This window comes from Maylandia zebra, linkage group LG9, assembly GCF_041146795.1.
Source record: "Maylandia zebra isolate NMK-2024a linkage group LG9, Mzebra_GT3a, whole genome shotgun sequence".
In the NCBI taxonomy this organism is placed as follows: domain Eukaryota; kingdom Metazoa; phylum Chordata; class Actinopteri; order Cichliformes; family Cichlidae; genus Maylandia; species Maylandia zebra.
In genome coordinates this window covers 5,616,652-5,637,360 of record NC_135175.1, presented here as the reverse complement: position 1 = coordinate 5,637,360, position 20,709 = coordinate 5,616,652, and the positions used below count along the sequence as shown (strand labels likewise).

General features: G+C 41.8%; 1 protein-coding gene across 2 annotated transcripts in view; it reads left to right on the top strand.

Moving 5' to 3' along the window:
* The window catches only part of lama1 (laminin, alpha 1), a 34,081-nt gene extending 14,366 nt beyond the window's left edge, over positions 1–19,715 (top strand). The window contains exons 30-64 of one of the 2 annotated variants that reach the window (XM_076887911.1): positions 2,549–2,689; positions 2,815–2,933; positions 3,625–3,714; positions 3,836–4,029; positions 4,118–4,260; positions 4,337–4,435; positions 4,719–4,830; positions 4,966–5,122; positions 5,201–5,411; positions 6,111–6,227; positions 6,307–6,467; positions 6,545–6,683; positions 6,780–6,882; positions 6,997–7,113; positions 7,201–7,383; positions 10,284–10,438; positions 10,711–10,854; positions 10,934–11,067; positions 11,187–11,340; positions 11,407–11,531; positions 11,668–11,818; positions 11,902–12,046; positions 12,134–12,275; positions 12,357–12,471; positions 14,566–14,718; positions 14,821–14,972; positions 15,052–15,246; positions 16,056–16,239; positions 16,354–16,460; positions 16,607–16,796; positions 16,929–17,078; positions 17,397–17,550; positions 18,632–18,765; positions 19,023–19,236; positions 19,323–19,715. In XM_076887911.1, the coding sequence (XP_076744026.1) occupies positions 2,549–2,689; positions 2,815–2,933; positions 3,625–3,714; positions 3,836–4,029; positions 4,118–4,260; positions 4,337–4,435; positions 4,719–4,830; positions 4,966–5,122; positions 5,201–5,411; positions 6,111–6,227; positions 6,307–6,467; positions 6,545–6,683; positions 6,780–6,882; positions 6,997–7,113; positions 7,201–7,383; positions 10,284–10,438; positions 10,711–10,854; positions 10,934–11,067; positions 11,187–11,340; positions 11,407–11,531; positions 11,668–11,818; positions 11,902–12,046; positions 12,134–12,275; positions 12,357–12,471; positions 14,566–14,718; positions 14,821–14,972; positions 15,052–15,246; positions 16,056–16,239; positions 16,354–16,460; positions 16,607–16,796; positions 16,929–17,078; positions 17,397–17,550; positions 18,632–18,765; positions 19,023–19,236; positions 19,323–19,477 (5,139 nt within the window). In that variant the 3' untranslated portion in view covers positions 19,478–19,715. Of the gene's footprint in view, positions 1–2,548; positions 2,690–2,814; positions 2,934–3,624; positions 3,715–3,835; positions 4,030–4,117; positions 4,261–4,336; positions 4,436–4,718; positions 4,831–4,965; positions 5,123–5,200; positions 5,412–6,110; positions 6,228–6,303; positions 6,468–6,544; positions 6,684–6,779; positions 6,883–6,996; positions 7,114–7,200; positions 7,384–10,283; positions 10,439–10,710; positions 10,855–10,933; positions 11,068–11,186; positions 11,341–11,406; positions 11,532–11,667; positions 11,819–11,901; positions 12,047–12,133; positions 12,276–12,356; positions 12,472–14,565; positions 14,719–14,820; positions 14,973–15,051; positions 15,247–16,055; positions 16,240–16,353; positions 16,461–16,606; positions 16,797–16,928; positions 17,079–17,396; positions 17,551–18,631; positions 18,766–19,022; positions 19,237–19,322 lie in introns of both variants that reach the window. The other variant, XM_023154859.3, reaches the window with a different exon arrangement.
* Positions 19,716–20,709: the final 994 nt, after the last annotated feature.

Below are 20,709 nucleotides of genomic sequence, written 5' to 3'. Positions count from 1 at the left end.
CGGACTAGACAGAGACAGACTTGACACTGACCAAAACCTACTAAATAATAATCATAATCAAAACAGTATCACTGATCAATCAGAACATAAATCATAATCTAGAAAAACACCAAAGCATGAGAAACAGAAAGCTGGGTCAACATGACCCAGAACCGTGACACCCAGTTCCAAAAAAGTTTGGTTGTTGTGTGAAATATAAATAAAAACAGAATCAATTTTATTAACAGTAGAAACATATCTAATGTCTAAAACAAAACACTTTATTTCATGAAAACTCTTAGCTTATTTTGAACGGCAATATGCCCCAAAAACAGTTGGATTGAGGTAAAATGAGGTTGGAAAAGTAAATAACACTGAAACGAAACAGCTGGAGGTTTGCAACTATTAGGTTTAGTGGCAGCAACTCAGCACCATGACTGGGTATAAAAAGATTGTCTTAGAGAGGCATTTTCCTACAAGTTCAAATGGGCAGAGGTTGAGCAAAAAATTACATCTACTAATTGTTAGACTTGTAGTCAAGACCGCCTAAACCAAGACCCAGACAATACCAAGACCAAGACAGACCGAGTCAAGACCAAGACAAAGTCGAGACGAGACCAAGACAAAGACAAAAAAGTCTTTAAACTGCAGCCAGATGCTGCTTCGCTTACGGGTGTCAGGCATATTTATGTGTTTTTGCGACGCACTCGCACAGCCCTCCTCACCGCTGTCTACTGTCTCACTCACTCACTGAGAGGACAGACGCACGCTCCACTTGACTGTTGTGTCTCTCACCCTCTCTGTTTTTCACATAATGATATTATCCTATATCCTCGCATGTGATTGGACACAATATGGAGAATTGGAGCATAGCTGAGCCACTGTGTGAGAGCTGAGCAGCAAAAGGAAATTAAGTGAGGAGCCGGCTCTCGCTCAATGGGAGTCGACTCTTCTGATTCACTACAAAGCACTCTCTAAGCACGGCTCTTAGAGCTGATGCTTTTGCGCATGACACATTATCAAACGTTACATTGTGTGTCATGGATACTGTTGACTTCAAATCTCCCGACCACTATGTTGATCTGAGACAGCAAGACCGAAACAGCGAGACCAAGACAAGACCAAGACCACGTAAAAGTGGTCTTGATACATCCAGCTCTACTAATTGTTGAGTAATTTCAAAATAATGACCGTCAGCCTTGAAAATCTCGTCAGTATATAATATCATCAAAGGACTCCAAGAATCATGCATGTGCGAGGATAAGACTGAAAATTCATTGGGCCCTGCATGTTTTCTATGACATGCATTACAAATAAGCATGTCATAGAAAACACTGTATATGCTCGCTCCGCAATCCTGAAATTCATGTTTGAGCTGTGTCATACAAAGAAAAGGCCATACATACTCATTATAAAAGAATATCTGCCATCATCTCTGGGCCAAATTCAAAATGCAGTGAGACAAAGTGGAAACTGTTCTAATAGTGCCTATGGAATTGGTAGCTTACACAGGACAGGCAACATCACTGCTAAAAGGTGTAGTAAGGTTTTACAGCAACATATACGTCATATACAGATTACATTGTTTACATGAAAAGCCTTGATTATATTTAAGCAAGCCAATGCGAAACTGCACACTGCCTGTATTATAACAGCAATGCTTCACAGTAGACAAGTCTGGGTGCTGAACAGGCCTGCCTGCAGTCCAGACTTTTCAACAACTGAAAACAAAAATCTGGCAACGAAGGCCCAAGACTGTTGAAGTAGTATCTTCTATGAGACAAGAATGGGACAGCAGCCCTCCCAAAAGTCCAGAACTGGCATTCTCCCAGATGTTCATGGCTGAACATGGTAAACATAGGAATATTTAAAGTTTTTTGAAATATTTTCCCAGTTTAATCATTTGATATGCTTTCTATGTTCTGTGTTTGGGTGTATGCGATTTGCAAATCATTGCACATTAAAAAAATATATATTTTACACAGTATACATGTTTTTCTGGAACTGTTTGTATTTTTATATTTGAATTTGTATTTGTATTGTTAATGGTTTTGGACGGTTCTATTAACAGCAGGAAGGTTCTGGGGTCAAACATATTTGGGAGCTTCCTGTGTGGATTTCTGCTGGTCCGGGTTTCTCCAGAAGTTCCAGTGTCCTTGCATAGGCTGTAGACATTTCTGTTAATTAAAATTAGATCATGTCATAAGTATGGATGTGAGGTAGCTAAAGCAGAAGTTAAAAATAAAACAGATATAAAATAAAGACTGTTTGTACTGTAAAAATCTTTCCAGTCCAAGGAAGGACTCACATAGAATGGGACAGGCAAGTGAGTAGAAGTAGAAGAGGTTGGAGATGGACATGAACAGACAGAATGTGCTGGAGGCAGAGAGAAATCCCTGCATGCAGTTCTGCAAGGGAGACGAAATGCCCACAGCTGAATTTGGCAGGCAGGAAACGTGCACCTCTCTCCTACACTAAGCAGAGTGAGGCCCAGTTCACGTAACTACGTCTACCATCATCAAAGACATTTCCTGACACATCTCTGCCTCTCTCATGTATCCTTCTGCAGGATTGTGACGTAGGATATTTCCGTCAACCTCAGTCTGAGTTGTCACCGCAGAGCAAGAAGTCGATGTTTGTTCGCCCCTGTGTTCGGTGTCGCTGCAACAACCACAGCGAAAAGTGCGACGCTGAGACGGGACAGTGTCAAGTAACGTGCTAACACTGATTCATACGAGCATTTTAGAGGAGATTGCAAACTAAAGACAGAACCATAGTCAGCGCAGAATATCAAGAGACTGCAGAATTTAGTAGAGTCTGTATTTTTTCACACAGGACTGTAAGCATCACACCAGCGGACAGAGCTGTGAGAAATGTGCCTCAGGTTATTATGGAAGTGTCAAAGGATCCATCGGCGACTGCTCACCATGTGCATGCCCCCTGCTGAACAACAGGTGCACACCTTCATCGAGCATCTTGCGCCTCATTTCTTAATGATTCTTAAATTGTGTAAAATTGTTTTAAAATGTCACAGTTTTAAAATTTATGCTGGAATTAGATATGTTAGCATGGCTATTATATAAAATAAACTTAATTAGGCCTATGATGCTTATTATATAACAGGCTATTAAGATACATGAGCTAAGTTAAGCATGTGTCTTTTAGGCCCAGCTCCTAAACAGCAAAAAGTGGAAACCTTATATCAAAGTAGTCTAAGGAGCTTGCAAAGAAAAGCGTCTGGACTTCTTTAAGTTGCTTGAAGACATTTCACCTCTCATCCGAGAAGCTTCTTCAGTTCTAAGGTCAAATGGTGGAGAGTCCCAGATTTAAACCTAGTGGGAGTTTCTCCACCATTTGACCTTAGAACTGAAGAAGCTTCTCGGATGAGAGGTGAAATGTCTTCAAGCAACTTAAAGAAGTCCAGACGCTTTTCTTTGCAAGCTCCTTTGACTACAATGACCTGGATGACTGAGAACCTTCACAGACTTATATCAAAGTAACTTTAAAAAACTTGTTTCAACTGACAAACAGTCCAAAATACAAACATACTTGCTATATTTAATGTTAATTAATGCCTGGATATAATACAGAATTTTGGTATTGATCAACTTTGGCATGTTGTTATTTTTGTATGTGTGTGTGCAGCTTTAGTCCCACCTGCATTTTGGAAGGAGCAGCAGGTGATTTCCGCTGCACCGCCTGCCAGCCTGGCTATGAAGGGAGATACTGTGAGAGGTGAGATCATTACGTCACATCTGTCTTTAGACCCTTTGTTATATACTGAAGTCGTCATCTAATTAATGCAACTTTTATTGTGAAAATTTGCTTGCTGTGTTTTCACACTGCCATCCTCCAGGTGTTCAGTTGGTTACTATGGTAACCCATCAGTACCAGGCGGTGTGTGTTCACAGTGTAGCTGCAGTGCATGGGGCTCCCTCCACTTGCTGTGTGACGTGCTGACTGGAGAGTGTGAATGTAAGGATGGGGTCAAAGGTCAGTCATGTAACGAGTGTGAAAAGAGGAGCATCTTCCAGGAAGGCGAGTGCGTGTGTGAGTAAATACACACACACACACCACACACACACAGACACACACTAACATGAGACACGTGACTAACATGTTCTTTTTTTATTTCCAGCATGTGATGACAAATGTACTGGTATCTTGTTGGATGACCTGGATGAGTTGCACAATCACTTCCTGTTTTTCAACCTGAGTACCATTGCAATGTCATCATACCGGCAGTTGTGGCTGCTGGAGAATCAGACCAGAGAAATGCAGGTACAAAAATGTGATTAAGTTGTTGCTCATGTCGAGATGTACGACATACTGAAATGATGACAACATGTCTCCCCAGGTGGTGTCTTCACAGAACAACTCTGTTATAGTGTCCACATCTAGAGTGGAAGAAGGTCTAAATTATTTGACCTCTGAGCTCGGCTCTCTACTGCAGCAGGTAGGCACACCCGCCTGTCTGCTAAAGGTTCATTACACCACCTTCTGTGTGTCACTCAGAGTGTTTTCACCCCTTTAGTTTTTACTGTAATACATTGCACATTGCAAACAATGTGAGAATGGTACTGGGTCCTGGAACAGTGGATAACATTTGCAGTAATTCTAGAGTTAGCTGCTAGCTAGCTCTGAACACTTTTGTACTCTCCACATCTGATAACTGACTGGTCTTTTAAAACTTCTTTCCCATCCCATTGGAAAATTTTTCCCAATTCCTGATTGGCTAGGTCAACAGTCTGTCTAACGATGTCCAGATAGTGGACGTGTCCACAAACAACAGCTTTTCCCGAGGCGCGCTCCTATTGGAGGGCATCACCAGACTTCAAAACAACATTCAAGGTAAATAACAACAGAATATCAGAATGATGAATAATGAATGCTTAATGACACATTAATTAATGAAACAACGAAGACACCATTACCAACAGCAAACAAGTTGTTTTTAATCAAACGTGAAAACTGTAATTGATTCAGTGCTTCAGAGGGAAGCAGCACACCTGAATCAGACTGCAGAGGAAGGACTGGGTTCAGCCAATCAGACGCATCTGCTGGAGGACGTAGAGTCCATATTAAACAGCATCAAAGATGTAAACCTAACAGCTGCAGAGCTTGTAGCCAGTCAGGAGCTCAGGTCTGTTTGAGCAACACAGCAATATAGTTGATACACAAACACATAAGGACAGCGTTAACATGCTCTCTCTCTCTCCAGCCTTTCGGAGTCTCTCTTTCAATCGGTGCAGATCGACTTCCTGTCCAGCAGGGTGGCCACTAGCGACAAGCTTGGCCGTCTCTCTACTTCACTTACTGCTGACATTAAAACACTGCAACATGCAAACACAACGCTGAATGATGCAGTGCAGCACAACATAGAAACAAACGTTCTGCTGGACACTGCACACACATTGCTGCAGCTATATCAGGTAAGTCCACATATACAGACCACAGGCTGAAGCGAAATTACTGGATTGCTCTAAAAAAATATTCCTGAAGTCAAACTGGAAGTGCAGAGTATAGTTGCACATGGTTGAGGATCATAGTCTAGTCCAGGGGTGGGCAATTCCAGGCCTCGAGGGCCGGTGTCCTGGGGGTTTTAGATCTCACCTTGGGTCAACACACCTGAATCACATGATTAGTTTGTTACCAGGCCTCTGGAGAACTTCAGGACATGTTGAGGAGCTAATTTAGCCATTTAAATCAGCTGTGTTGGTTCAAGGACACATCTAAAACCTGCAGGGACACCGGCCCACGAGGCCTGGAGTTGCCCACCCCTGGTCTAGTCTCTCCCCGGCACAGTTTGGATCACCTGAAGGCCTTTCAGGAAACCTTTAGAATAGCCTGATAATATAACCTCGACATAAAATAAAAGAAGTAAATGCATTAACTAGTTTTTGAGCATCACTAATCTCCTGTTGGCTAGGGCCAATCTGCGTGGAGTTTGTTGTGTTTGTTATGTTCAAAATAGCCTTGTAGTCAAAAGCATTGAGAGGTCAGTAAGACTAGAGCAGAGCTCACGTTTTTTTTTGCTGTTTCTCTGCTTTATAAAACACGCGTGACATTGTCTTAGCATTCTTCTGAAATTCAAAGGCGTCTTGTTGCTATTCTTTCTCTCTTTCTGTCAGTCTGGCCATCAGAACCTAAGTGTGGCGTGTCTGTCTTTGGACTCACAAATGGAGGACAGCCAGCTGCTGCTTGAAAATGCTGTCAGTTTGACGGAGGAGTTAAGAAACCACACCAGAGTAAGAGAAACTATAGTAGTCAATAATAAAGCTTTCCAGCAGACGCTTGCTATAATAATTATGTCACACTGATCAGCAGGTTGAGATGTTGGCTGCTGAGCTGGATCAGGGGCGCCCCCTCCTGAGGAAACAGGTGAATGGTTTGGTAATGGGGCTGAAGAAAAACGATGCTCTGGAGAATGTTTACCGTGCAGAGAAACATGCCCACTTGCTGCAGAGCTATGCTCTCTCCTTGCACAGGTATTTTGTGTTCCTCTTCCTCTGTTTGTGTGCTCCTGCTGTTTTTTCCCACTGAAATAAAAACTCTTCTCTCTCAGTTCTCTGTCATCAGTGCGTAACGTGTCTCAGAATGGTAGTCAGCTGGCTCAGTTTGACAGTGACATCACAGAACGAGTGGACTCTGCCCATCGGATGGCTTCAGTTGCCCTAGTGTCTGCCTCCTTAGCCCTAAACACGGTAAGTCTGTATTTGGCCTGAGACAGCAGTGCAATAAGGTAAATGAGAGGCTGTTGGTATGCAAATGTATAACACCTATATGTATTTGTATTTCAGAGTGTTCAATCGGAGCAGCCACTGTCAAAAGAAGGCAAAGCAAAGCTGGAAGTTTCCTCTGATATTTTGGAAGAAAGCCGAAGAATCAGCAGTGCGGCTGAAGGTGTGATAATGTTTCTGTTTATGAAACAATGATTTGGACTATCATTGCACATCAGCCATGTGTGGACTGAATTACTACTTTTAGATGAAACTTTTTCCTCTTTGTTTTATTTAGACCTGCAGCTGAATGTTTCCATGGTAACTATCAGACTTGGACTTGTCAGAGACAGTGTTCATAACTCCAGCTTGCTTCTCCGTCAGCCCGTCAAAGCGTTACAGAGCCTTTCAAATGGTAAAAGGACTGATATGCGTAATGTACTAATGCACTGACGTATTGAAACAGTGATACTAATACAATACTGATACTCGTGTTTATCAGGTTCTTCTGAGGCATTGCAGCAGACCCAGATTCAGGCTGCAGCAGCGCACTCCAAGTTGCAGGAGGCGATGCAGCGGCTGCAGAAACTCAGAGCACAGCTGAAGGATTCTTCTTCTTTGGTGGAAAACGCTAACAATACATTGAGGGAGACTAGTCAGCTGATGACTCTTACACACACTGCAGGTTTGTCATTAAGATTTTACGCAAATGATTTGGTTTCATAAAAATCCAAATCTTTAGGCAAGGCAAGTTTATTTGTATAGCACAATTCAACAACAAGGTGATTCAAAGTGCTTTACAGAGACATTAAAAAACAAAAACAATAAAAAGCATGATTTAAAATTGATTAAAAAGACAGTAGATAAAATCAGTAGTTAAATGTAAGTTTTGAAATTTAAGCTTAAAGTGTGGATTTGGTGCTTTATTCAAATGCAGCTGAGAACAGGTGAGTCTTCAACCTGGATTTAAATAAACTGAGTGTTTCAGCTGACCTGAGGCTTTCTGGGAGTTTGTTCCAGATATATGGAGCATAAAAGCTGAATGCAGCTTCTCCGTGTCTGGTTCTGACTCTGGGAACTGATAAAAGACCGGATCCAGATGACCTGAGGGATCTGGAAGGTTCATACTGGGTCAGGAGGTCACTGATGTATTTTGGTCCTAAACCATTCAGAGCTTTATAGACCAGCATCAGAACTTTAAAGTCTATCCTCTGACGGACAGGCAGCCAGTGTAAGGACCTCAGAGCTGGACTGATGTGGTCCACTTTTTTGGTCTTAGTGAGGACTCGAGCAGCAGAGTTCTGAATGAGCTGTAGTTGTCTGACTGATTTTTTAGGTAGACCTGTAAAGATGCTGTTACAGTAATCAAGCCTACTAAAGATGAATGCATGGACTAGTTTTTCCAGGTCCTGTTGAGACATCAGATCTTTTATCCTTGATATATTCTTGAGGTGATAGTAAGCTGACTTTGTTATTGTCTTAATGTGTTTTTCTAAGTTTAGGTCTGCATCCATCACTACACCCAAATTTCTCGCCTGGTCTGTGATTTTTAGGTGTACAGATTGAAGTTCTCTGGTGACCTGTAATCGTTTTTCTTTGGCACCAAAGACTATTACTTTAGTTTTGTTTTTGTTTAGCTTGTTTTTGTTTTGTTTTAGAAAATTGTGGCACAACCAGTCATTAATTTCCTCAATGCATTTACCAAGAGCCTGTACAGGGCCTCGGTCTCCTGGTGACATTGTGATGTATATTTGTGTGTCATCTGCATAGCTGTGATAGTTTATTTTGTTGTTCTTTATAATCTGTGCCAGTGGGAGCATGTAAATGTTAAACAGAAGGGGTCCCAAGATGGAACCTTGGGGAACTCCACATGTGATGCTTGTCTGCTCAGATGTGAAGTTACCTATTGATACAAAGTATTTCCTGTTTTCTAAGTATGTTTTGAACCAGTTTAGTACAGTTCCTGAGAGACCTGTCCAGTTCTCCAGTCGTTTGAGTAATATGTTGTGGTCAACTGTATCAAATGCTGCACTGAGATCCAGTAAAACTAGGACTGACATTTTTCCACTGTCTGTATTCATACATATGTCATTAAACACTTTGGTCAGAGCAGTTTCAGTGCTGTGGTTCTGTCTAAAACCTGACTGGAAGGCATCGTAGCAATTATTCTGTTTTAAGAAGTAACTGAGCTGTTGGGAAACTGCTTTTTCAATGATCTTACTTAAAAACGGGAGATTTGAGATCGGCCTGTAGTTGTTCATTTGTGTCTTGTCAAGATTGTCCTTTTTCAGTATAGGTTTGATTACAGCAGTTTTTAGTGATTCTGGAAACACACCTGATAATAAAGAAAAGTTGACGATCTGTAACAGGTCTGACTCTAAAGTCTTTGAGACCTTTTTGAAAAAACTTGTTGGCAGGACATCTAAACAGCAAGAGGAGTTGTTCAGTTGACCTAAGATGTCCTCCAGGTCTTTGCTGTTAATAGGGTACAATAGGGTTAATAGGGTAGGGAAACTGTTTCATGGTGTTTAAACAGTTTTTTGGTGGACACAGTACATATTCCGGATCTGCTGTTGATGTACCAATTGCTTGTCTTTTGGATTTTTTCTGTGAAGAATTTGGCAAAGTCATTGCAGGCCATGGTCGAATGAAGTTCAGCTGCCACTGACACAGGAGGGTTTGTTAGCCTGTCAACTGTAGAAAATAAGACCCGAGCATTATGGCTGTTTTTAGTGATGATGTCAGAGAAGTAGGACCTCCTTGCATTCCTCAGTTGTAAATTATAATTGTGAAGTTTCTCTTTATAAATGTCATAATGAACCTGGAGGTTTGTTTTTCTCCATCTGCGCTCAGCTTTCCTACACTCTCTTTTTTCATTTTCACCAGTGTGGAGTTTCTCCATGGAGACTTTTTCCTTCCAGAGATAACCTTCACCTTAATGGGAGCAATAGTGTCCATTACATTTAACATTTTAGCATTGAAGCTATTGACGAGCTCATTGACTGACCCTCTGGGCAGGTCAGGTGTTAATGGGAAGACCTGGTTAAAGATCTCAATACTGTTTTCAGTTATACACCGTTTTGTTATCACTGCTGTTGACGTATTTGTGTGGGCTGAAATTTTACTTTCAAAGAAAACACAGTAATGATCAGACAGGCCCACATCAGACACAGTAACCTCTGAAATGCTCAGGCCTTTGGAGATCAGTAGGTCGAGAGTGTGTCCTCTATTATGTGTGGCCTCTGTTACATGCTGCGTCAGCCCAAGGTTGCCCAGAGTGTTACTCAGGTCTTTAGTCCCTTTGTCCTGAGGGTTGTCCACATGGATGTTAAAATCCCCAACAATAATTACACAGTCGAAATCAACACAGATCACAGACAGCAATTCACTGAGATCATTAAAAAAGTCTTTGCAGTATTTGGGAGGCCTGTAAACATTGAGAAACACAACTTTGGATGGGGCCTTCAGCTGTAAAAGGCACATATTCAAAAGACTGAAAACTTCCAGGAGATAGCTGCTTACATTGAAATGATTCATTAAATAAGACAGCTTTAGCCTAACTCTTCCTGTTTCCTGTGTGCTCAGCCAATGAGATGCAGCATAAGATGGAGGAGGCAGAATATCGTACACAGCATCTGATGGACAGAATAAAACCAATGAGAATGTTAGGAGAAACATTGAGCAGAAACTTGTCTGACATCCGGGAGCTGATCTATCAGGCCCGCAGACAGGCAGCATCGGTAAGTAAACACTCACACAATGGCTTCTATCACTGTCCCAAAATGATTATAGATGTCTACAAAACTCCTCAAACAGGAAAGAAATGAACAGCAAACAGTTTACCGTAGATAAGGCAGCCTCAACCAGAGAATTAGGACATCTGTGACCAGGATGGATAATCCTGTGACTATGATTATCCACAACAACAGTTATTTCAAGGCACTTTACATTGTAAGGTAAAGACCTCACAATTTCTCTTGATAATGATGGTGTTGTGGTGTAACATCGTCAGATTAAGGTGGCACTGCAAGCGGACAGAGGCTGTGTTCGTTCCTACAGACCATCGATTCAGTCCAGTAACTTCAACACTCTGAATCTGATCGTCAAGACGACCACTCCAAATAACCTGCTCTTTTACCTGGGCAGCAACACTACGGTAAAGACAATAACTTGCTGTTAATGAGTAGTAACAGAAACTGTTTCGTTCTGCATCCTAACTGAAGCTGTTGTTTCAGATGGACTTCTTGGCTGCTGAGATGCATAATGGACAGGTTTCTCTACTGTGGGATGTGGGCTCGGGCAGCACCCGGCTTGAGTTTCCTGGACTGGATATCACCAACAATAGATGGACAAAGATCAATGCTACACGGTAACAGAACCCCCACAAAACTAAACTAAACGATTTAAACTAATCACACGATTGAAGACGCAGGTGGATATAGGTTTACAGCTGTGTTTGTGTATGCCACAATGTCATGATCCCGGCAGATTTGGATCACATGTTGCACTGTCAGTCCATCAGCTGGATTCTGAGTCAGCTCTGCTGCCAGCAGTAACAACAACATCACCAGGAACCTTCCAAGTTTTAGACATCGACGAAAACAGCTTTGTTTACATCGCAGGGCTGGGAGCTCATACACAGGTACACATCAGGTATGCACGTCTGTGTGCAGGTGAAGAAGGGCTAACTCGGTGTGTTTGATTTCAGCGGCCTGCGGCACTGCGATCGACCACCTTCCAGGGCTGCCTGGGTGAAGTTTCACTGAATGAGCAGAACATTGGACTCTGGAACTATGACCATACAGAGGGAGAGTGTGGCGGCTGCTTCAGCAGGTACTCACACAAGTTTTAACATATTTACGTGTACACAGCACTTACATGGACGCAACACAAACACGTTACACACACAGTTTGCTAAATCTGCACATTCCTTATGCAAATTCTGACTTGTATTTTGTGTCACTCACAGTCCCCAAGCAGAGGAAACTTCCTTTCACTTTGATGGATCTGGCTATTCAGTGGTCCAGAAGTCTCTGCGGTCTACTTCCACGTTAATCGTTTTGCAGTTTAAAACTCTGTCTCCAGTCGGATTGTTGCTGTACTTGGCCTCCAACAACACTGTACGACACACACATTTACAGTCTTTGCTGGGCTTCTTATTTTTAAGGAAACATACACATACCTCACTTTCTGTCATCGACAGAGAGACTTCCTGTCCATGGAGTTGGTGGAGGGGCGTATTCGTTTGACCTTTGACCTTGGCTCTGGTGCTCTGATGCTGACCTCCAACAGGAAGTACAACACTGGAGTGTGGTACAAAATCACACTGCAGAGGAACAAACGCAAAGGTACTACTATTACTCCTAGTAATACTCGTGCTGCTGCTTCCATGTCCACACTGCTAAATGTTATATCACATTTTTCTGTGTGGCCAGGTTACTTGTCCATAATGGCAGCTGACCAGTCATCGGAGAAGGAAGTGTTGGAAGCGGACTCTCCTGGAAAGGCCTCTGATCTGAACCGCTCTGATCTTGACCCTATCTTCATTGGTGGATTTCCTGCTTCCAGACCAATCAGGTGAGTTTTTGAAGACAAAGGTGATTATAATATAGCCAGAACCGTGTTATCACCTGTGAATGCCATCTCTCTGGTTGCTAGGCGACAAGTAGCATCCCGGTCTTACGTGGGGTGTATAAAAAATGTGGAGATTGCTCGGTCCAACTTTGACCTGCTAAGGGATGCACATGGTGTCAGGAAAGGCTGCATACTCAAGGTAAGCTCAGACTATACAAGCCCCAGTTATCCCACTTCTACTTGTTGGAAGAGTTTTTCTTGCTCACTAACAGGACATCATCTGATTGTTGGGGTTTTCTCAGGATTATTGCAGGGTCTTTATATTAGAATATAAAGCACCAGTTGTGATTTCTGCACTAAATAATTGAAACTGAATTACAAATTTGGACAGACAAGACCAAAGTGGAGATGTCTGCCAATAATTCACAGTACGATGTTTGGTAAAGACCAACACAGAAAATCAGGACACACAACTCATAGCAACTGTCAAGCATGGTAGCATAGGAGTGATTAGTTTGTTTTTGCAGTAAGAGGACCTGGGCACCTTCCAGTCATCAAGTCTACCATGAACTCCTCTGTATTCTTGAGTCAAATATGAGGCCGTTTCCACAACAGTTAAGCTTGGTCCGAACTGGGTCATACAACAGGACAATGATTCCCAAGCATGCCAGGAAATCTGTTCAGTTGAATTGATTTAGATTCAGTTTTCTGTATATAGCACCAATTCACAACAATACTGGACTCACAGTGCTATTGCAGGGTCTTTATCTCACATTTTTGAAAGAATCCCCAAGAATCAGACAAGCCCCTATATAGTCAGAAAAAATATAGTAATCCGCTGAATACAGCAGCATAACTAAGTGACCAGTGAAACTCCAGAACCTGATTGAAACACTATGGCAGAACCTTAAACAAACCCACAAACCTCCACGAACTGAAGGAATAATAGGGCAAAATTAATCCACAATCACGCAAGAGACTGAAAAAGAAAATTATTATTTTTTTATTTATTAGTTGTTGTTGCTAAAATTGTTTCTACATTCTGTTGAATCACAAGGTTTAATTAATTTTCCTCAAGGCTGCACATAATACTACATTGACTATATCTGTCGCCCTGCCTGACTCCATCTCTATTCATCTCAAGTCTCTTTTGAGATCCAAGCTAATAATATACTAATATACACGTTTTAATAAATGCATGTACTGATACATATAATAATGCACAATAATCCACTGAACTAAAGTCCTTGGATGACAAGTAATTTTCAGCTTGTAAATTTAGACAAAACTGATGTTAATTTTTCTGAAGTATGAAATAAAATAACTGTCCAACAGTTGTTTCATTGGCTTCCAGTACTACTGTGAAGAACCTTGGAGTTGTTTTTGTCCTTCAATACACATATAAAACAAATATGTAGAACTTTCTATCACCACCAGCAGGTCATGGCAGATGGCTGCCCCTCCTCGAGCCTGGTTCTGCAGGAGGTTTGTTCCTGACTGTTTCCTTCCCACTATCCTCTGCCTTTGTTACTTTGAGGTTGGACAAAGCAGTGAGAGAAAGCTCATATTTATTTTAGCTTCTCTTCATTGGCTCCTTGTAATTGAATTTTAAATTTTCTTCTCACATATGAAGTCTTGATCAGACCTCATCATATCTTAAAGTCTTAGTATCATATTATCCAGATAGAGTACTTTAGTACTTGGCTCTCGATATGCAGGGAAGCAGAGCCTTCAGCTGTCAAAGCTGTAGAACAAAATCCAAGTTTAGATTCAGGACACAGACACCCTCCATAGGATTAGACTTTGGATTCTCCTTTTTAAAATAACTATTAGTTAACACTGGAACAGGTATCCTTGAACCATTCAGGCTCAAACTACTGATGATGCACTGGGCATTTGTTTCTACTCTCCTCGTTTCACTCCTGAACCATACAACTACTGCGACATTAAATTTGTATTTCTCCCCTCCATGGTTGGTGTTTTGCCCTTGTGTCTCCCCTAAATCCCTCAACCAGTTGTTGTAAAATGCTCCAACTATCCTGAGCCTGGTTCTCTCAGGTCACTTCCTGTTAAAAGCGAGTTATTGCTGCCCTTTAACTCTTGCCAAGTACTGCTCGTAGGGTATTGTCTAATTTTTCGGGTTTTCTCTCTAATATTGTACTATAAATATCTTAGATTTTAAAGTGCTTTGAGGTCACTTTTGTTAATTTGTAATGAACACTGATCACACTCGTAGGATAACAGCTTGATTGATTTACAGGTTAGTTGTTTGACTGATTAATGTATTGACCAGGCGGTGCGAAGTGTGTCCCTATTGGCTGGAGGCTATGTTCAGATCACTCCACCATCGTTTGGTCAAGAAGCAGAGTTGCTCTTCTCCTTCTCCTCCAACAACCAATCAGGGGTCCTGCTGGCTGCTTTCAGTAATGACCGCTCACACAAACAGGTGAGACTGATTTAGGTCACATGTATACCAAGTCTATTTGAACTAACAAAGCTATGTGGGTGACACTGCAACCTGAATTTTTCTATGTGTCTGTATGTGCAGTACTTCCTATCTGTTCACCTAGTCTTGGGAGCATTGGAGGTGGAGCTTGGAGAGGTGGGCGGAGCCACACGTAAGGTAACTGTGATAAAGCCTGATGGAGGATCCTTCAGTGACAGAATGAAACATTCTGTGATCATTACCATCAACAAAAAGTAAGTATTAGCATAACATGCTAACTTTTATGCTTCTTCTCACATCTCACCTGTCTGGCCTTTCTTAACTGTCTTTCAGGTCGCTCTCAGTGCAGATTGATGAGGAACATAAGAAGCTTGTGTCCCTGTTGCCGGGTGTATTTTCTCGGCTGTCTCCAGCCTCTCTATTTATTGGTGGGCTGCCTTCAGCTGATGACGCCCGTCTACCAATCAGATTGCAGAAAATATCTAGGTTGTTCAAAGGCTGCATCCAACACCTGGCAGTTGGCAGAGCGTAAGTGTTTTACACATCCAAGTTGTGTCCCAATTCAACGACTGCATATTTCCAATGCCTGCCAAAAGCTTCTTTGAATGCACCCATCTGAAGGCTCCTGAAAATGCAGTTTACAGATGTGTCTCTGTTTTCTGACACCACTGCTTTTTCAATCAAAGAAATCAAAGCGTTCATTTCCAAACTATTCAAAGGCTGATTTAGATCCCAAACCTTTTAAAGCCAGTTGGGTAGTTGAAATGTCAGGCAGTTTCCCCTGACTATTAGATCTACAATTTGCGACCTTCAGAAGAGGTTGTTTTGCCAAGAATGTCCCTCAAAAAGCCTGGAGAGCTTTTCTTGAACACTACTTAAAGAACTTACAGGAAATCATACCAAAGAGAGTTTAGGATGTGCTAAAGAATAAAGCTGGTCATACTAAATACTGACTTTAAAATTCTTTTTTGACCCTTTATACTGTATTTCCATAATTGTTTGCAAGTTTCAGTAATTTTTCATACCAAATATAAAGAAATGGGGATTGGCTCAAGACTTTTGCATAGTATTGTACATCAGACACCAGCAGCAGAAGCAAATTTCCTTAAGTCAAAAAAGAATAAATGGGATTTATGGCTCTAATGGTAAAATTATTTTAGGGCGGTTCCTGATTGTTATCTGCTGCTGTCAGTGTTACCTAGGAGTCAGGTGCGGTGCTTTGCATTACAAGGACTAAGGTCTCCTTGGACTAGACCATCTCATGTAAGAGCCTTCATAGACTGTGTTCTCCAAAGGAGTTCGGACAACAACAGTTTTGATTTTGTGGCTCTGTGCAGGCTTGTTGACCTTTCAGGAGCTCTGAGATATGAGGGGGTGAAGTTTGACAAATGCGTCTTGGAGGAGAAGCTTGGGGATGTGCTCCTTCCTGATGACCAGGATGTAAACGTAACTCCAGACCCTACTCATTTACCTCTACCTCAGCCCACACAGTTTGGTGCCCTGTCACCTGAAGGTCTAACGGTAATTACTATATTCATTATCACCTATTCTCAGTGCATTCATTTTAATTGATTAATTTAATCAATATGTCCGTTTTTATTGATTATTGGTTTTTGATTTATGTGTGTGATGCAGTGTGCATCAGATGGGGAGTTAACCTTTGTGCCGTCATCAGTTCAGTTTGGCTTGTCCAGAAACAGTCACATGACCTTCATTATCAACCCAAGCACAGTCAGAAAGAGGTGAGTTTCCATAGCAACAGAGGCAACTCTCGGGTCACACAGGGGACAGGTCACTTCATCTTTGTATAACACTCCATCTCCGACACTGCTGTGGTGTGTTTGTGTCTCACTCTTGTCTTCACTACTGTGTCTGTTCCCTTCCTCAGTGTGTCGGTGAGGTTGTTAGTTCGAAGCTGGGCCCTGGACGGGTTGATCCTCCTTCTCTCCGACTCCAAGCAGATGGACTTTGTTGTCCTCAGCCTAAAGGGGGGCAGGCTGATGATGTCAGCTGATTTGGGGAAAGGCCCGGCCTCGATCACCTCATCTGTAGCTGTTAACAATGGAGAGTGGCACACTGTGAGTTAATTGGACACGAGGCACTGTAGACGCATCAATGTCAAACTCTGTAAATTTCAACCTGTGTTTGAGGTTTTGGTGTTAAGACAAAAATAGCTTTGTTTGAATGCTGTGGTGTTCACCGTGTCTCAGGTGGTTGCAGAGGTGGGCCGGCGGTTGATGTCAGTGTCTGTCAACAGTTTGAAAACTGAATCCATCTCAGTCAAAGGAAATCAGCTGGATGTGGCCAACAAAGTTTTCCTAGGAGGAACACCTCACACTATGACCAGCAGGAGAATCGGAGTATGATTGTTTTTCATTTTTTCACCGTTAAACACAAAAGACACAAACATTATTACCCCAAATACATCAAATCATTTTATTTGATGTTTTAAAAAAGCATTTTATGTACCTAGAAGAGAAACTCTTGAGTTATTGAACATCTTTTGCACGAGTGTCCTGATTTCACAGGAAGAAATTTTTGCGCTAAGAATTAATATGTAGACAGATTTTCTTTGCGCACATTTTTGAAACTCACAGGTATTCTGACTCTATTGGAAATCTCTCCCCCTTTCTGCTCCCATGTGTCTCCCCCTGTCTTTCTTCCTGTTTGGTTCTCAGGATACCAGCAGTTTTCCAGGCTGTGTTCGGTCCATCAGTCTGAATGGTGTCATGTTGGATGTGTCTAAGCCGGCGTCACAACATGGTGTCACATCCTGTTTCACCAGAGACCAGATAGGAAGTTACTTTAATGGAAGCGGATACGCTGAAATGAGTAAGTCAAACTTGTAGACAAAATCATCTGCGCTGAAGATGAGATGCAGACTGATCGGTCTGATTAGTATAGAAGGACTTTTGACAGCCTATGGTCTGTACAGCTTTTGCCTATAGTTCATATGAGAAGTTACTTTTGGCTGCTTCCTTATTGGGCCACAATTTTGAGAGCCTGTTTTTAGGTAGTTGGAGCAAGAGTTATAATGTTTGGATGATGGGTGTACCGAGATATGAACAAATGAAAGCACATTTTCATAAACTGTATAGGTGGAGTGCACAGACCGTTGCTAATTGTTGTCAAGTTACAGCAATCCACCAACTGCAAAAACACAGAGGTCCACTTGAGAACTAGCATCCATTTTTGTTGACTTCTGTCTACGGATGGCAATTGATAAGAATTTAGCGACACCGATTCCACTGCAAATATCACTTATCGATTCGATTTCTTATCCGTTTTAATTGGGTTCTCATTAGCTTCATCATTGCTAAGAAGCATATCAAAAGCATTGTTATGGGTTACATTACTTTTGTGTTTTTCTGTAAAATGACCTGAAACGCATTGTTTATATTGGTAAATAACCAATATAAACCTGAGGCCAACACAAATCCCTATTCTAATTAGGACACACATGACTAATTTTCTGGGTATGAACTCAAACTCGACAGTAGAAAGTAAAGACAAAAACCAGAACACAGAGACTTTAAAGCAGTCAGCACATTGATTGTACTTCAGAAACCTGAACAGGTAGAAACGGGCTGCCGCCTGACTGCTCATCACTGCTTTTTGTTACCTGTTGAAGTTCAGGGTGTGGCTGCTGGGGTGGGTTTTGCACAGATGACATGCTAGCACTGAGGTTGTGTTAGCAGCATAATGCAGTTTGCACTTTAACGTCATGCTCTACACTATTCTCCTCCTCCGGCAATGAACACTATTTTTGTGTGCAGAGGCAAAACTGAAAAAAAAGTGGCATTGTCCAAAAACGTGTGGAACTAGCTGCACGTCACATACTAGACAGGTGTTGGATAGCTGTCTCTAACCGTGATTAAGCTATGATCTGATTACATGCTGTTTCCATCTGCAGTCCATGATGGCTATAAGGTTGGCTCTGACATGACAGTCTCTCTGGAGTTTCAAACAAGTCAATCAGAAGGAGTGCTCCTGGGAATCAGCAGTGCAAAAGTCGATGCTGTGGGACTGGAGATGATCAATGGACAGGTGAGCAGAGATATTCCATTCTATGCATTATGTAAACAGTAATAGGCCTACACCCCAGGGATTTAATGATCTAACTGAGCAAGTTGCCACGTTTTCACGGTATCTTTCTAATAGCTGCAGTAACATCAGAGCTTCTGTTATTCTTGGTTTTTGACTAAAGTAATAGATGTATAGAAAAGGATTGTGCAAACTAAGTTTTAAATATGCAAATGAAGTTTTATTTGCGTAAATAAAGGTGTATCTGTTTTTCTCCTCAGGTGGTTTTCAACGTGAATAATGGGGCAGGTCGAGTGTCAGTGCGTTCTGGTGGCCAGATGCTATGTGATGGGCAGTGGCACCGCCTGCTGGCCCAAAAAACCAAACATGCCCTCAGCCTAACTGTAGATGAGCGAACTTACACCACTGCAAACCCTTACCCACAATCCACCTCTGCTGAAACTAATAACCCTGTCTTCCTGGGAGGATATCCAGGTAAGACCCTTTGAACATAAACAGAATTAAAAAAAAAGATGAACACACCTAAAAATAATTCTAACCTGTCCATCTCTCTGCTGTAGCTGGTGTCAAACAGAACTGCCTGTCATTGAGCTCCAGCTTCAGAGGTTGTCTAAGGAACCTGCAGCTCTTGAAGTCCCACCTGACCAAGACCCTTGATCTGAGTTCTGCTCACTTCCTGTTGGGAGTAACCCCTAACTCATGCCCCGCTTCCTAGCAGTGGCCAGAAAGCATGCCGGATTATGTCACAGAGCAGTATCATTGATTGATGGGCTGTGTAGTGTGAATGTCTCTGCTGATTATTCCTGTGGATTTTGAGTCTCTGTAGTCCAAACTTGAATGATTAAAGTTCATCTTAAAACTAACATATTCATACTTTTTATTTTCTAAGCAGAGAAACTTCAGTAACTTCTGCCTGTAAACATGAACAGTAATTAAACCACAGAAGAAACACATTCCTGGTGATCAGTTTGAGTTTTTGAGTAAAGGCACATTTTGTAGCATTTTATGTTTAGACATCTGCTGAGGCCATCCTTTTCCATCTACCCATTTTTGTAAATACTTATCTAATTCACTTAGGTGGAGGGTCCAATCTATCCCAGAGGTAACAGAGTGATCGGTGGGGGTACGACCCAGGGCAGGTTGATGGGAGAGTAATTTGAGAGTAATTCTAGTTTATTCTATTAAAGTGGCGTCAAACGAATTTCATATCTCAGCTATTAATGTCCCATCAGTATGTTGGAGCTGATTCTTCAGCCCTGCTGAGAATCCAGTTGAAAGCACTTTACTTTGATGGGCACAACCACGCGGTCAATCGCATGCAAAGACAGACTGCGATCGTACCATTATCAAATCAAATCACTTTTATTGTCACATCACATGTGCAGGTACATTGGTACAGCACATGTGAGTGAAATTCTTGTGTGCGAGCTTCACAAGCAACAGAGTTGTGCAAAATACAATAACATAAACAGGCAAAATACAAGAATGGCTACATCTGAAACTAATAAATATATGTACAATATATAATAGTATATGCATTTCTGGATGTGTATACTAAATATTTTCTATGTGTGTGTGTGTGTGTGTGTGTGTGTGTGTGTGTGTGTGTGTGTGTGTGTACACATATTTTACAAATTAAATAGAGTAAACAATAAATAAAATATATAAAAATATACAGAGTTGAGACATGTGCAAAACAGTGGCGTTACTGTACAGTATGGAGTGCATAATGTTGAAGTTCCAGTAGTGAAGCTGAGGTGTCTATGACGTGTTCAGCAGTCTGATGGCCTGATGGAAAAAGCTGTCTCTCAGTCTGCTGGTACGGGACCGGATGCTGCAGAACCTCCTTCCTGATGGAAGCAGTCTGAACAGTTTATGGCTGGGGTGACTGGAGTCCTTGATGATCCTCCCCGCTTTCCTCAGGCAGCGCTTCCTGTAGATGTCTTG